Source organism: Misgurnus anguillicaudatus, chromosome 18, assembly GCF_027580225.2.
Source record: "Misgurnus anguillicaudatus chromosome 18, ASM2758022v2, whole genome shotgun sequence".
Taxonomy (NCBI): domain Eukaryota; kingdom Metazoa; phylum Chordata; class Actinopteri; order Cypriniformes; family Cobitidae; genus Misgurnus; species Misgurnus anguillicaudatus.
The window spans coordinates 7,405,054-7,422,006 of record NC_073354.2 but is presented as its reverse complement, the minus strand read 5'-3'; the positions used below and the strand labels follow the sequence as shown (position 1 = coordinate 7,422,006).

The 16,953-nt window shown below is 40.6% G+C and overlaps 1 protein-coding gene across 1 annotated transcript in view; it reads left to right on the top strand.

The window, feature by feature from the left end:
* LOC129443100 (tripartite motif-containing protein 16-like protein) overlaps positions 1-6,389 on the top strand; it is a 28,072-nt gene extending 21,683 nt beyond the window's left edge. The window contains exon 6 of the mRNA XM_073855705.1: positions 4,850-6,389. Coding sequence (XP_073711806.1) covers positions 4,850-5,385 — 536 coding nt within the window. The 3' untranslated portion in view covers positions 5,386-6,389. The remainder of the gene's footprint in view (positions 1-4,849) is intronic.
* The last annotated feature ends 10,564 nt before the right edge of the window (positions 6,390-16,953 follow it).

Sequence of the window (16,953 nt, the reverse complement as noted above, 5' to 3'; positions counted from 1 at the left end):
TGCTGCCACCTAAACCTTAAGAGTGGAAGGATTTAAGCCAGCAGGGAAATGCTCCTACAGAAACCTCAGCACCACATAAAAAGGGCAGTTAACTGTGTTTGTCAGGAGTAAAGTATGGTCTCCACAACCTCAGTTGGGAGACGTGAGCCTACGAGCCTGGCCTGCTCAGAGGCCAAACCGACAGGCCATATCTCTGGCAAGCTTCCTCCAGAACTTCTGTGGCAGAGTGATTGGGGAAAAGAGAAAGCCACATTGGGCAGATCCACCTCTGCGTGTCCAAATGCTCTCCAAATGTGGTTCACCACATCTGGCTGGAGTCTCAACTTCCCAGCAATGGGTGTGGGGTTATCCCAAAATCAATAATGTAGTGATTTTGGACCTCTCTGCCTTCCATACTGTACTCCAACCTGTGGGGAGTGCATCTGTTGTCAGCGTCACAAGGCAGTAGCGCGCACCCAAAAACAGGCCTTAGGATGGAAACCAAGGTTTTCTCCACACCACCAGAGCACGCAGGCAACAATGCGTGACTTTGAAAGCAGATCTCCTTAGTAATTTATTAATCAACCACTGATGTGATGTCTATCTGGACAAGCACATGATGGCTCCTCAGGTCTGGAAGGAAATGGGGGTCCAACCCATACCACCATCATTTCTAAGGCAATTTCAGTCCCATATCCGATGATGAGTTTCAGCGATTTTGACTCTTTTGGCTTTCCATAATCGCAACAACCTGTGAGGGACACATCTGTTGTCAGGGTCACACATCGACAATGCGCACCCAACACAGGACCTTGGGACAGAAGCCATGGCTTTCTTCCTGTTCCCAGAGCACGCAAACAACGGTGCGTGACTTTATCATGCAAGACGGGTTTCCCTTCAGGGAAAACCCTCCCGTGTTGAATAGAGACATAAGCTCTAATGTAAGGAATCAGTCCTTGGATCTGATTGCATCACAATCAGTTTCAGTCACAGCATAGAACTGAGCTGCATCACTGAACAATTACAAGTCCCCTCCTTTTGGAACAATAAAGTAAAGGCTGTAAGCTGTCATTTCTCTCATGTGGAGGTTCTACAGCCTCCTGCACAAGAATGTAGCCATGCTCCACTACTATGCAGGTGAAGGTTAATGGCGGCTGCCTGTCGTACTACGCACCGAAGGGAAGCAGGCACCATAAATGAGGTGTGAGCTGCTTTGCTTCAATAAGAAAGTGAGACAAACAGCTGACAAACAATGACAAACAGCTCATGCAGGCTGTGACAGGCAGATATACATACAGGTGTAAAAATGTAATATGTATGTATGTATGTATATGTCAGCAGCCCGGAGCGGACCACAGACTTTGTGTGTCACGCTCCTCCCTAAGTTCCACCTCGAGGAGGTCCCAAGAGCACCCCAATGACCAAACAAGCGAGAGATAAGTATAATAAAATGTAAACTTTATTTAAATTAGTTCCATTGTAAAGGGAAGGGGGGCGAGGAAGGGAACGCTCAAGTGTGGACTCTTCTCTCCCTCAGGGGTAGCTGGGGGGTCAGAGGAGGATGGAAAGGGGGTCCAGCTGGCAATGACACGGGACGACAGGGAAAGGACCGGACGGAGCTCCTTCGTCCATGGCCCACCTCCTTCGTTGCGGCTATCCTGTGGCGCGCCTGCGTCCTCCTGAGGGAAAATCAAAAACAATGTACTTATCAGGGAAGGGCGAGACCAACTACCTGCTCCAATCTTTATATTCCGTATGGCCGGACTCCCGTGGTCTGGGATCTTCGTGGGGCAAATTTGACTGTAGCTTGGTGGCGGGTAAGTGTTTCTCTCCTACAGGTTGGTCTCTGGGCTTTCGAGTCAGAATGCGGTAGGTTTAGCTGTAGTTTAATCCAAGGTAAGTATCTCTCTCCTACAGGTTTTTCTCCCTACAGGCTTTCGAGTCTGAAAGAGGTAGGTTCCGCTTCAGCTTGGTTCAAGGTTGATATCTCTCTCCTACAGGTTTTGCTCTGGGTCTATGAGACGGTGTAGGGCAGCTTTAGCTTTAGCTCGTTACAGGGTGAGTATTTCTTCCTACAGGCTTTGCTCTGGGTCTACGAGTCGATGTGGAGTGGGTTTAGCTTTAGCTTGTTACAAGGTGAATATTTCTCTCTACAGGCTTTTCTCTGGGTCTACAAGTCAATGCAGAGTGGGTTTAGCTTTAGCTCGTTACAGGGTGAGTATTTCTTTCTACAGGCTTTGCTCTGGGTCTACGAGTCGATGGAGAGTGGGTTTAGCTTTGGCTCATTACAGGGTGAGTATTTCTTTCTACAGGCTTTGCTTTGGGTCTGCGAGTCGATGTAGAGTGGGTTTAGCTTTAGCTCGTTACAGGGTGAGTATTTCTTTCCACAGGCTTTGCTCTGGGTCTACGAGTCTTCGTGCGGTAAATTTAATGTTATCTGGGTATCGGGGGTCAACAAGAATAAGAACCATACGTCACCTCCAGCATCTTACACGGGCAGAGAGAGGGGGGCCTTTACCGGTGTCCGACTGTGACCAATGAGACAACATCCCGTCGGGGGTGGAGTTCAAAGTGGCACAATGACCACACGTCCGTCTTCCCGGACCAACACGTCCACTTCCCTTACTCCTGTGGATAGGCAAAGATCTAGACGATAAGGTAAGTATTCAACATGCACCACCACACACACAGCGTATATACAGCCGCCAAGATCTTCTAATGCCCTCAACACCTCTTCTGACGTTATGTGTTCTAGTCCAGCTACAATGTTCCCCACAGTACCTCACTTAAATGGATCCACAGGGCACCCGCTGGATATAGTCGCATCACATAGTTAGTTGGTTGGACGCTCACCGTCTCGGCAACTCCCGGTGGTCTCCACAGAGGCCTGATCCTTCCTGGGGTGAGTACAAACAACAAGGACATGGCACAACACTGCAAAAGCTTCAGGTGTACTCACATCAGATAAATCACTCACACGCTGCACAGCACACACTCCAGTGAATATTTTATGGTCTGTTCTCCTCTCCTGGCTAGACCGGCTCTGGGGGGGGTCGAAATCGCTACGGCAAGCGGTGTTCGAACCTGTTTGTAGTAGCTTTGACACCTAGCGTCAGCACGATACACGTACTCCAGCTTGCCCACCCGTCACGCACACCTGGTGGAGCCGCTATGAACAGATCACACTCTTCATTGGTTATGTAAGTATATATCACACACTTGTGGTTAAATATTACTCACAACTTGTATATCCTTATCAATCTATCTTCTGTTTCCTCTTCCTCCAGGAAAATCCAGAAGTTCCGGTGTTTGTGAAAACCGGCCCGGGCGGAACCTCTTCTCTCACTTTGGTTCCGCCCTACTGAGTCACTCCGTGACATATATATAATACCTTCATACTGTAAAAAGAGGAAGCTTCACGTGGAAACTGCACATTTAGCCTTAAACAGTAGGCGGATTATAAAGATGATCCATCTCTCCGGAGATAGACAGTTGAAAATATATGGCTCTCACGCAGGGCGCCTTCCTGATCCGGCGAGAGAGAGAGAGAAAGAGAGAGAGAGGGACTTCACGTGCAGGTGGAGATACCGCCGTCTGCACGAAATCATATGGCGACTCCCACGAGTGCAACTGCCGCTAAGAAGCAGGATACCAGCCGCAAGCCCAAGCTTTCTAGAGAGCGAGAGACAGATGTCACAGGTGTAGGCAGGGATACCACCGCCAGAAGCGGGACCGGATCCGTGAGGGCGCGAGCCTGAGATATTCTTCTCTAAGAGTGAAGCTGGAGCGCAACACGTGCACGGGAATGCTCACAGTGCACACAGCCAGTTTCCTCAAAAGCCAACTGTGCGTGCTGCGCTCGAAGACACATAAACATGTTTATCCTTGTCTGTGATATCGTGCCGACAGCACTGAACCGCCATGGCATCCATACACGCTCACCACCCAAGACTCCATTGCTGAACAAAAAGCATGTTGAGGCTCAGTTAAAGTTTGCAAAAGGGCATTTGGAAAAGCCTGTGGATTATTGGGAGACTATAGTATGGTCAGATGAAAGCAAAAGTGGAAGCATCATGGTTTTGGGCTGCTTTTCAGCAAGGGTACTGGCAGACTTCATATTATTAAAGCCAGGATGAATGGAGAAATGTACCGGGACATTCTGGATAAAAATGCTGCCATCTACCAGAAAGCTGAAAATGAAAAGATGGTTGACATTTCAGCAAGACAATGATCCCAAACACAAGGCCAAAGTAAACAATGACATGGTTTCAAAAAAAGAAAATCAAGTTGATTGAATTGCCCAGTCAATCACCCAACCTAAATCCCATAGAAAATCTTTGGAGAGAACTGAAGGTCAAAGTTCATAAAAGAAGCCCAAGGAATCTCAGAATCACTCCTGAGCAATGCAGATGCCTGGTCTCTCCATACAAGAGGCGTCCAGAAGCAACAAAGGCTTTTCTACAAAGTATTAAATAAAGTGTATTTAATACTTATTCACTGTGACATTTTACTTTATTATGACTCAACTTGTATACTTAAATGTTCTGATTTCTTTGTATGAATATTCGGCTTGATGGCTACATCTGGTGGAAATTTTGTGTCAATAAACCACTTAGAAATCCCCCTACTGATAAAAATGCTGATTGTGAAATACTTATTTTCCCCTCTGTATGTCATTATCTTCAATTCTTAGTGTTTTTAATGTTGTGATTAATCAGTGTATAGATATCAATATCCAGTAGGCTATATCTATATCCAGTAGCCTGCACTTTCCCAAATTAACAAATGAATTCTCATTGATACAGGATTATATGCAAACGAATATTATATATTAGTGTAAATTAAAATATTGTGTATTTATCTTTCACAGATTTCAGTCTGTTCTCTCTGGATCCAAACACAGCATATGAAGATATTTGTCTGTCTGAGGAGAACAGAGCAGCTACAGACACTGACACAGATCAGCAGTATCCTGATCATCCAGACAGATTTGATTATTATCCTCAGGTGTTGTGTAGAGAGAGTTTGTGTGGACGCTGTTACTGGGAGATTGAGTGGAGTGGGGATGATAGTGTGGAAATATCAGTGTCATATAAGAGCATCAGCAGGAAGGGAGAAGATGATGAGTGTGTATTTGGACGTAATGATCAGTCCTGGAGTTTGTTCTGCTCTCTATCTGAATCCTCATTCTGGCACAATAACATTGAGACAAATCTCTCAGTAGTGTCCAGTCCTTGTAGATTAGGAGTTTATGTGGATCACAGTGCAGGGATTTTGTGTTTCTACAGCGTCTCTGACACAACAACCCTCATCCACAGAGTCCACACCACATTCACTGAACCTCTTTATCCTGGGTTTTGGTTAGATGAAAGCTCAACAGTAAAAATGTGTGATCTAACAGTATAAATGATACATGCTTAGATACTGTTTTATATCACTGATCTATATAAGGGACTGGATTGCGCATGACGTCACAATTGTGAAGCCACCACGCCGCCATGTTGGTATGTCCGTTCAATGGACATCAATGGACGTTCAGATTTTAATGATAAAACATCACTTTACTAGTCTCCGTTTTTATATCTGAAGTCGCCCTGTACATTATTACAACCCAAACGTCCTATCATGTACACAGTTATTTACTGAATGTACATTTTACTTTTTAAACAGTAAGTTACTATACATTCATCTTTATTACAGTATCAGATCAGCAGACAGACCGCAGCATAGTTAGTATTAATGACAAACGTGCTCATTCTGAAATCTAAATAAATAATCATGCTTTGTACCGTATGTGCATGCAATAATTTGCTGGTTTTGTAATTTTGTTATCTTTACAAAAACTTATTCAGAGGAATAACACTGACTGTGCACGCTTTCATTCTCAAAACTTTATTTATACCTGTGTCATTAACAGAATGCAGCAGACACACTCACCTTAACAGAAGTAATAATTAATATACGTACACATATCCTAAAAATTAATTTTGTATGACTGATATATGCTGTAAACAGAGTGAATTTAGATCATGATCAAATGACGCCCTCTGCCGGTTGGGCTTACCAAGATGGCCGCTCGAACTCTACCCTGGCTGTTACGTTAAGTTTTCTATGCGCAATCCAGTCATTTATATAGATAAGTGGTTCATACATACACACACAAATCTATAATGTATGTTAAATTATATTTAGCCTACTTAGGGAGTAACAGATTACATGTATTAATGTTGTAGGGATACAAAAAAAGGTAACTGCAATTAATAAAAATACATTGAAATTGGGATGTGTGTTGTATCTAAATCATCTTCATGGTCAGATTCAGGCCCTCAGCTTCTAGACCTCAACATCTCTCTTGCACATATACATTTTCACAATTTCTCTACCTTTCTTTCTTTATCACTCAAGTAGTGAATTTCAGTCACATCATTTATATTACAGTGCATTCAGAAAGTTTGAGACGACAATCATTTAAATAGATTTTTTTTCTCATACTGTAAATGAACACTCAGTGCTCACTGTAGCAAATGGCTCGGAGTCAGATTGAGGCCATTTGGCGTCTGGATCGTAAACAGCCCTAAAATTGTGACTTTAGATAACCCTGTGTCCTGATAACACAATCACCCAGATATCTACCACCTATCAGGGGTGTAAAATGGGCAACAATTAAAACAAATGCAGTCTTCAAAGGAGGTTCAAAGGAATTCCACCATTCTGACCATTGCCAGAGACACAGCAGGGGGCACAGACGATATGTCTGTGATGAAACCACATTTAAAGATCACAATGAGCTGTTTAAATGTATATATATGTTATATCCCTTTACTGCATGATCATGTATGTGTGATGTAACTGTGTGTTAACACTTTAGTTAGATTTTGTTCACTGTAGCATGGTTCATATCTTAGGTATGAAATTATTATTCAACGTGATCCTAAACCCATGTCTTGTCTAGTATCAAATTAATCTACTCTTTATTTCCCAATCATTTCTATGTATCATATTACCATAAGCCGCATCAATGTCATTTAGTATCGATTTGAAGAGTTATGGAAACAAAGTTTTATCATTATGCAATTATGCAAATGTGATGTCTGAAAGAACAAAGGCTTGTTTCCCCGCGCGACCGAACACTTCACACATTGGTCATACACCCAAAATGGGCTGGGCGTGTGAAAGGTCAAAACGGCCTATCGCCCAAGCCATCATTGCTCATTGCTCAATAGCTCAGTTCGCTCAATCGCTCAGTATCTCAGTCAGTGGCTTAGTTCACTCATGAGCGCCCAGTCGCCCGGTTACTCAGGTAACCCGTCAGCGCAGTTTGGAAACTCGCTGAGACTCACCCAGAGTCCCTCGGATTCATCATCTTTTCTCTGAGCCCTGTCTCTTCAGGACAGTCTTTCCTGGCTTTGCGCTAGAGTTCGGAAAACCCCGCGGACCAATCCGCCCTACGAAACAACTTAACGAACTTCCATCTTAAACGAACACACCTGGATTCTCTCTCTCTCTCTCCTTGCTCGCACCGCGAGCATAAGAAACTTCGCACCGCATTACAAAGAGCCAAACGCAAGTATAAACTCGTTTTACTCGCTGATGTTCAAGCTTTACCCCTTATGAAAATTAAGGCGATCCTTAGAGATTATCCGATGGTTTGTGCAGATGTTAAGCAATAGTGCTATTGCCAATCTTTCACTCTCTCTAGCTATTTTCAATCTTTTCTTTCTCATCTATGTTTTATGTTATTGTATGTGTGTATGTTTAGTTAGTCGTTATGTGTACTTCATTTTATAGTTAATAAACCAGTTTGCATTTTCACAATTGAATTGTTTCTGTGTTCAATGCTCATGAAAGTAAAGTCACTATTTCTGCCTTTTGATCCAGCTACACGCTGCGAGTAGCACTGTATATCAGTGAGATGGTTAATTTTAAAGGCCATGAAATTAACAATTCTTAGACGTTAATATACGATTATGGATATATGTCTTCGGTGGATGAACATATTAATTAGGGTTTCGAGCACGAAGTGCTGAAAACCTATTGTATTTGTCTGTTTTATTATTATTAGGGGTTCAAGCCCGAAGGGCTGAAACCCTATTGTATTTGTATGGATTTTTATTCTTTTTATTATTTTTCTTCTGCCGTAAAACGGATCGTGCAGACCAAACCGTAAGGCCTAGAGACTTGAGACTTGGCCTAATGATAGGTCTCACTCGTGCGCGAACTTGACAGAGTATGAACCCAATCGGCCTATGGGGGGCGCTACAGCGATGGCAAACACGTTTATGCTCATAACTCCCACAATTCTTGTCCAAATGTCAAGTGTCCTATATCCCTGGATTCCTTGCATCAAGACGAACAAAATGTATATCTCCGATTTCATTTCCGTCATGAAAAATTTTCCGCTATTTTCGATTTTGTCTAAAAAAATAAAAACGAACTAGTCCTAGGTTTTTCGCCCGATCGGAATCATTCCAGTGCTAAAATGTTCCTTGGAGTTTGAATATCAATAATTATTAAAAAAAAGTTGAACTTTCGACTCACGGTCAACATGCCACGCCCAAACGTCTGTAGTGTGCGCAGCCATTTGGACTTTATTGGCTATAACTGGGAACAGGAATGAGGTATCAACACGACACTTGGTACTTGTGATGAGAGTCACAGCCTGAGGTTTCATGCATCGTTTCGTCACAGCGCCACCTAGTGGTCAGACGAATCTAATTATGCTTATAACTAAGGCTGAGTTTAACGTATTTTCATGGGACTTTTTTCCTTAGAGTTTTGAATTGTTGCCGAGTCCAACGATACCAAACATGCCAGTTTTTGCCTAACGGTTAGCCCTGCACAGCAAAATAGCGCTTAAAAAACACGCGCGAATAACTCCGCGAGGGTTATTCCGATCGACTCGAAACAACCATAGGAAGAAATTAACTTTACCTTCTGAACAAAAAACTCTATTGACGTTATGTTAAAATTTCCATCAGAAATGGCCGAAAATTGCAAAAAACGAAAAATTACCTCCAAATTTGGTGTTTTTTACACATAAATGGTTATAAGTCTGCAACGAAATAACATTTTTTCACCAAATTTGATACGCTGATGTCTGAGCAGAGTCTGAGGCAATACAAAAAAAATTGTATGCCTGCACCACTAGTTGGCCTCATAATTGAACAAAATCTTTGACATTGAGTGAGCCCAATGGTCATACAACTGTTTCTTCACTATACTAAAGTGAATAGCCGTGATACTAGCTACAAGTAACACAGTCATGACCTGAGGTTGCATGCACGAGTTTGTCATAGCGCCACCTAGTGGTTATTTGTTATTTTCACTTAAAAATACTGCAACCTTACTTCTAAAATCATGAGTCATCATGGATTATGCCTTTCATGGCTTTGAGTATAATCATTGGTGGTTTGCAATTCACTTCCTAGCAACCAATGAGAATACCCTAGCAATCATTTAGCAAGAGCTGTATCTCTGTATCAGAACATCGTAGAGACATGGGGTTCGGCTCTTTTGACTCATTAACAGTATTTTAACGTTTTGTGACCCGAGTTTTGCCACTGCAAGCACCACAAACATTTCCTTCATTGTTCTGTTTGTCAATGTTCCGTGAGAAGAGAGGGAGACATTTCACTGAATGATAACAACTTTTTTCCTGATAACTTTGAACACGTGTGTCTGGTTGCTTATTTTTCATCATTTATTTTGTACAATGCAGCAAATATATACATGTATGCCTTTAAAGGTCTTAAGTTCCCAAATCGCTTGAACCCCGGTAATCGCTGCTTGCAGCTATATTTATTATTATTATTATTAGGGGTTCAAGCCCGTAGGGCTGAAACCCTATTGTATTTGTATGGATTTTTAGGGGTTCAAGCACGAAGTGCTGAAACCCTATTGTAATTGCCAAGGTTTTTATTATTAGGGTTTCGAGCACGAAGTGCTGAAAACCTATTGTATTTGTCTGTTTTATTATTATTATTATTTATTATTTTTCCACGCTAAAACGCATTGCCCAGCCCAAACCGTAAGTCGTAGAAACTTGCCACTTGGTCATCTGGTTGTATATTAGCAGGCTACTCAGATACAGTGAATCAGCCAAATCGGCCCATAGGTGGCGCTACAGCAATGCCCGACGCGTTGGGCTTCATAACTCCTAAACCGGATATCTGACACTCAAGTGTTTGGTATCATTGTAATCCCTGGCTCCAAACTTAAAAAATGTATATCTCCGATTTCATTTCCGGTATGCAAAATTTTCCGCTAATTTGCATAATATGCATTTCAAGCCAAAACGAACTAGTCCTAGGTTTTTCGCCCGATCGGAATCGTTCCAACGCAGGAGAAATCTGTGGAGTGAGTAGGTAAATAATTATCGAACAGAATTTGAAATTCCGCTTCAGGGTCACTAGGGGGCGCCAAAACTCCATACAGGAAGTAGCCTATCGTCACTGAAATGGCTATAACTCGTGAACGGTTTGAGATATCTTAACGAGGTTTGGTACACATATGTACCAGCTCACTCCGGGATCACAGTAAAAAAGATGCGGATTTTGGCCACTAGGTGGCGCTGTAACAGGCTTGAGATCGGGAATGGCTATTACTACACAACCGTTAGCCCGATACACTTAATATTTTGTATTGTATGTCTTTGTGCAATGTACCATGAGGGTCTAGAAGGACATTGGCGTATCTTCAAAAACATGGCCGTCGTCGGACAATGAAGGTTGAGGACTGATTTGACAGGGTTAACAAAGGTCGATCGGAACGAAACGCACTGTGCTTCTTTGTGTACTGCTCCTGAAGGCCTGTAAGAATTTTGGTGTCATTTGGCCACTAGGGGGCGTAATACCGTATTTCGGTGCCTGTATCACGTGACGTTTGACGTACACAAACAAACATGACATCATATGATAGATCGGCTCATGACGAAAAACTTTGCCTCTGGAAGCGTTGCTGTCAATCAAACGGTTTGTGAGTTATTGGCGATAACGTTCAAACATACTTTTGCGAACTAGTCCTTGGTTTTTCGCCCGATCTGAACCTAACCAAGGCTGATTGATTCTGTGGAGTGTGACTATAAATAATTATCAAAAAAAATTTGAAATTTACATTCAATCACGCAAGGAGTGGCCAAAAACCAAACTGGGCGGAGCTTAAAACATTAAAACAGCCATAACTCGAGAGTCGTTTGAGATATCATCACGGGGCTTGAATCATATTTGTAGGCCATCGGTCTAAGGCCGTGATATAAAAAGCTCGCCGATCGGACACTAGATGGCGCTATAACGGGGAAAATGGCACTAAATACTGTGATTATGCAATGGTTACAACTTTCACGCCTATAATTTTATCTGTGGTCAAGAGATTTTCATGGGAGTTGTTTTTTTATCATCCTGAATTGTTTCCAAGTCCTACGATACCAAACATACCAGGTTTTGCCTTACGGTTAGTTCTGCACTGCAAAAACTGTGCTTACAAAACTTGCGTGAATAACTCCGCGAGGGTTATTCCGATCGACTCGAAAACACCATAGGAAGAAATTAACTTTACCTTCTGAACAAAAAACTCTATTGGCGTTATGTTAAAATTTCCATCAGAAATGGCCGAAAATTGCAAAAAACGAAAAATTACATTCATTTTTTGTGTTTTCTACACATAAATGGTTATAACTCCGCTATGAAATGACATTTTTCTACCAGATTTGATATGCTGATGTCTGAGCAGAGTCTGAGGCAATACAAAGAAAATTGTTTGCCTACACCACTAGTTGGCCTCATAATTGAACAAAACCTTTGACATTGAGTAAGCCTAATGTTCATACAATTGTCTCTTCACTAAACTAAAGTGAATAGCCGTCATACTAGCTACATGTAACACAGTCATGACCCGAGGTTACATGCACGAGTTTGTCATAGCGCCACCTAGTGGTTATTTGTTATTTTCACTTAAAAATACTGCAACCTTACATCTAAAATCATGAGTCATCATAGATTGTGCCTTTCATGGCTTTGAGTATAATCATTGGTGGATTGCAGTTCACTCCCTAGCAACCAATGAGAATACCCTAGCAACCATTTAGCAAGAGCTGTATCTCAGTATCAGAACATCTTAGAGACATGGGGTTCGGCTATGACGACAACTATGAACAAGTGTGTCTGGTAGCTTACTTTTCATCATTTATTTTGTACAATGCAGCAAATCTACTCAGGCATGCCCTTAAAGGTCATAAGATCCCAAATCGCTTGAACCCAGGCGAATGACTTCACATTAAGCACGTGACATGTTTGTCCTATAGGTGCACGTGTGTTTAAGCATACATAGTCTGTATGAACTGTTTCTGACCATCTCTTTCGTTTTTGTGGATGCTGGATCAGCCTGGTCGACGACGTCTGACATCTTTGATGTGCTGTCCACTGTAAGTCTTTGCGGTCTGCTGCGCTGCTGTTTGTGTCGTATATGCACGTCCGCAGTCTGTTTGAACCATTGATGACCATACCACGACTCAATGGCCTTTTAGTTAAACTAAACACAGCCATTTCTGAATTGTATGTTTCCGTATAAATCTGAATAACTTATTCTCGTTAACAAATTATCCTTATAACTTAACATTAAAGACATTAAATGTTTGTCTTATAGGTGCACATGTGTGTAAGCATAAATAGTCTGTATGATCCGTTTTTGACCATCTCTTTCGTTTTTCTGGAGCGAGGTGGTCTATCATTCATTGTGTCTGTATTCGGGTGCAACTCCTCAGCCTGGTAATCGACGTCTGACGTTTTTGACGTGCTTTAATGCTCGAAACCCGGCAATTGCTGCTTGCAGCTATATTTATTAGTTATTATTATTCTGCCGTAAAACGGAACGTGCAGACCAAACCGTAAGGCCTAGAGACTTGAAACTTGGCCAAATGGTAGGACCCAATTTGGGGAGAGGTTGATAGAGTATCAACCCGATTGGCCCATAGGTGGCGCTATAGCGATAACAAACGCGTTGATGGTCATAACTTCCACAAATCTTATCCAAATGTCAAGTGTCTTATATCCCTGGATTCCTTGCGTCAAGACGAACAAAACGTATATCTTCGATTTCATTTCCGTCATGAAAATTTTTTCGCTATTTTCGATTTTGTCGAAAAAAATAAAAACGAACTCGTCCTAGGTTTTTCGTCCGATCGGAACCGTTCCAGTGCCGTAATATTCCTTGGAGTGTGTTTATCAAAAGTTATCAAAAAGAATTTGAACTTTCGACTCGCCGTCGTCAAGCCACGCCAAAACGCCCCCAATGGGCGGAGCCTCTTGGACTTAAATGGCTATAACTTAGGAAGGGAAGGAGGTATTGACACCAAATTTGGTACACATATACAGGGGACTATTCTGAGGTCAGGTGCAAAAAATTGCGCCGCTTGACCACTAGTTGGCGCTATAACACCACCTCAACTTTGAAGGGCTGTAACTACCGAAATATGGGACCGATCAACTTGACATTTGACACGTGTGCTCCTGGTCTGGGGTACTATCTATGTTTAAAAGGAATTTTGCGTAACTCAAAAAACATGGCCGCCATCGGCCAATCAAGAAAAAGCAGCTATTAGACAGGGTTAACGGAGGCCGATCGAAACGAAATGCGGTGGCCCTGTTTGTCTCTTGGCCATGAAGGTCTGTGCAGAGTAAGAAAAAATTCGGCCTCCGGGGGGCGGTATCACGTTTTTTCAGTGTTTAAGTGATTGTGTATTATGCAGTGTTTCAGATATCAACAAGATCCTCATATCATTTAATAGAGGTACTTAAAATGAACAACTTTTCCTCAAGCAGCACTTGTCTCAGTCGAATCGTTTGTAAGATATTCATAATTTTCTTTTAAACCTACTTTTGCGAACTAGTCCTAGGTTTTTTGACCGATCTGAACCGATCCAGTGCTGGAATATTCCTTAGACACTGATTATCAATAACTATCAAAAAAAAGTTGAACTTTGCACTCGTTGTCGCAACACCACGGTCAAAAGTACGAAGAGGCGGTGCCACAAATACTACAATGGCTATCATTTATGATAGGAATGAGATATCAACACGAAACTTGGTACACATATGTATAGACACAGGCCGAGGTCACATGCAAAAAATTGCAGAGATTGTCCACTAGGTGGCGCTATAACCCAAGAACAAATAACGATAACTATAGCATATGTATACAACACATAAATATTTGTCTGACCTACTTGTTATTTTGCACATAACATCTACTTTCAGATTCTTATAAGGGTCTTTTAGGATTAATTACATATCTTAGAAAACATGCCGACCAACAGCCAGCCAGCATTAACCATGTATGAGTCCAGCGTAATGGTGTGCGATTACAACTAAACTGATGGGCCTGTTTGTCTTATGTTCTCAAGTGTCTTTGATGATTTTTGGCTCATCATTCCGGAAATATTTGCATCTAGAACAACGGGAGTTACGTTAACTGTCCCCTAGATCAATGGTTCTCAAAATTATTCCTGGAGGCCCACTGCTCTGCACATATACGAAAGTCTTCTATTTTAAACAAATCTACTTTAATCATCAGTAGAGATTTGTATGAACTGAACTGATTGTGTCAGATGAGAGAAACATACAAAATGTGCCGAGCATTGGGTCTTGAGAAACCACTGCGGTTCACTGTATTACTAGATTTGATGTGATGTCACATAGTGAGGTGGGCACCATTTGTAACCTGTATTCTTTATTTCATTTGTAGCTGCTGTTATGTTCCTTTTGTCCATGGGTTTGCATCTGCATGAAAATTATTATAAGATTTAATGATTTGCAGTCTTTTACCTCATTAAAACTAAAAGCCTTGAGGTAATCAATTCAAGCATTTTGAAATGTGACATTTTCAAAATGGGCCAAACTAAGTATATCTAACTTATTAACTAGTAATGTGAAGCTTATGACAAAATATGAACAGTTTTATTAAGATCAGACAATATATGTCTTTCCAAGACTAGGGCTGGTTGAATAAACATACAGTAGCCATTAAGTTAAGACTGTGTTTTAAGGACTAGTCTGAAGAACTAGTAGTTAGTTAGGGCTAATCAGTCTTACTATTTGGATTTAAATATAATTTAAATAATTTAAATATTTTTCACATGATACTTAAAGCAGTAATATTTAATCATGAAGACAAAAATGTATAGCTAACTTTGAATACTAGTCTTAGAGATTATTGTTACTGACCATTGGTTTAAGTGTAGTTACAGACTAAAATTAAGGCTTAAGTTTAATTATCTTACTTGAAAATAGCTTACACTGGCCTACCTTTAAATATATCTGGGCCATAGTTTTGTCTTAAGATGTACACCAGTAATGTTTTTTATAAGGTTTGTTTGTAAAAAGTACCTAAATGTTTTTACATAACTAATGGCTAGTCAGCAGAAGCAGCACAGTGCTCATTCAGTAAATGCAGAGTTAAACAGATGTGTTTTTAATCTAGATTTAAAAGTTAGTATTCTAATCTATTTTCTATTTTCTATTTACAAATAAGTGCTTAATAGCAAATCTGACTGACATTTGCTTAATGACATCATATTTGTTATTAACTCCATTTGATATAAACAACACATCTGGATCAGTTATGTATGGACATAGCCAGTTGTTAAATATAAAAAAAATGTACAGCTTTAGTACTATTTTTAGGCCTACTATAATATGACAGAGGCTGTCATCTGAAAAACTTGTATGTTTGCACATAATATCTATGTCAAAGAATATATATGTTCTATAAGAACAATTACTTTTGTTTAAAAAAATAGTCTAAAAGATTTAAACAAGCAACCATTTAGTAAGACCTAGATCTCTATGAATTAAAATGACTGTTTCAGATGAGAGAAACATACAAAATGTGCAGAGCATGTTTGTGTATATGTTCCTTTTGTCCATAAAGATATATAAGGTTTAATAACTTGCATACCTCACTTTATTTACCTAATTAAAACAGAAAGCCTTCATGGTACTCGATTAAAGGACATGAACATGAATCTGCTAAATGAAATGATATTTGTTATTGACACAATTTAATAACACCATCCACCATTCAGATAACGTATCTGGTTTTGTTTTATTAAATTATTTCAGTTCTTACACTCAACAACAGTAAAGCCAGTGTAGTACAATTTTCTCTACACTGTATATATATATATATATATATATATATATATATATCAAATACAAAAACAACTTTGCAGAAGTATAGCTATCACACAGTCATTTTGAAAACGGCCCTGACGAATGGCCCTTAAAGCTTATGACAAAGCATACAAGTATTATTGAGATCAGGCAATATACTCAAATTCCTTATTGTGGTTTTTAGGTGCAATTTTCCGTTATGTCCACTAGATGGCTGAAGAGGATCAATCACTGGTTGACATTTGCACTCACAGAAAACACAGAAGATGATTACTCTTTAACTAAGTCTACTATTAATAGAACTCTGTACACATTTAAAGGTGCAGTGTGTAATTTTTAGAAGGATCTCTTGACGGAAATGCAAAATGATATACAAAACTATATTATCAGGGGTGTATAAAGACCTTTCATAATGAACCGGTATGTGTTTATTACCTTAGAACGAGACATTTTTATCTACATACACTGAGGGTGCCCTTACATAGAAATCACCATTTTGTGCCGCCATTTTTTCTACAGAAGCCCTTAACGGACACATTTTTTTACTAAGTTATCTCCGACGATGACATGTTTGTCTGGTGGCGGCTACCGTAGCTTCTCTATGTGTTTCAAAAGCGAGGGGTGAGCAGTGGACTAAGCCATTGGTTGCAATTCGTGACCTCACCACTAGGTGCCGCTAAAATGTATACACTGCACCTTTAACTTCATGATTTTACTATTATAATATTAAAATCACATTTAGTTAAAGACTACCACTTCAATTGTTCTGAGTTATCAGTTTTAACACTCATGTCATTTTATGATTGCTGTG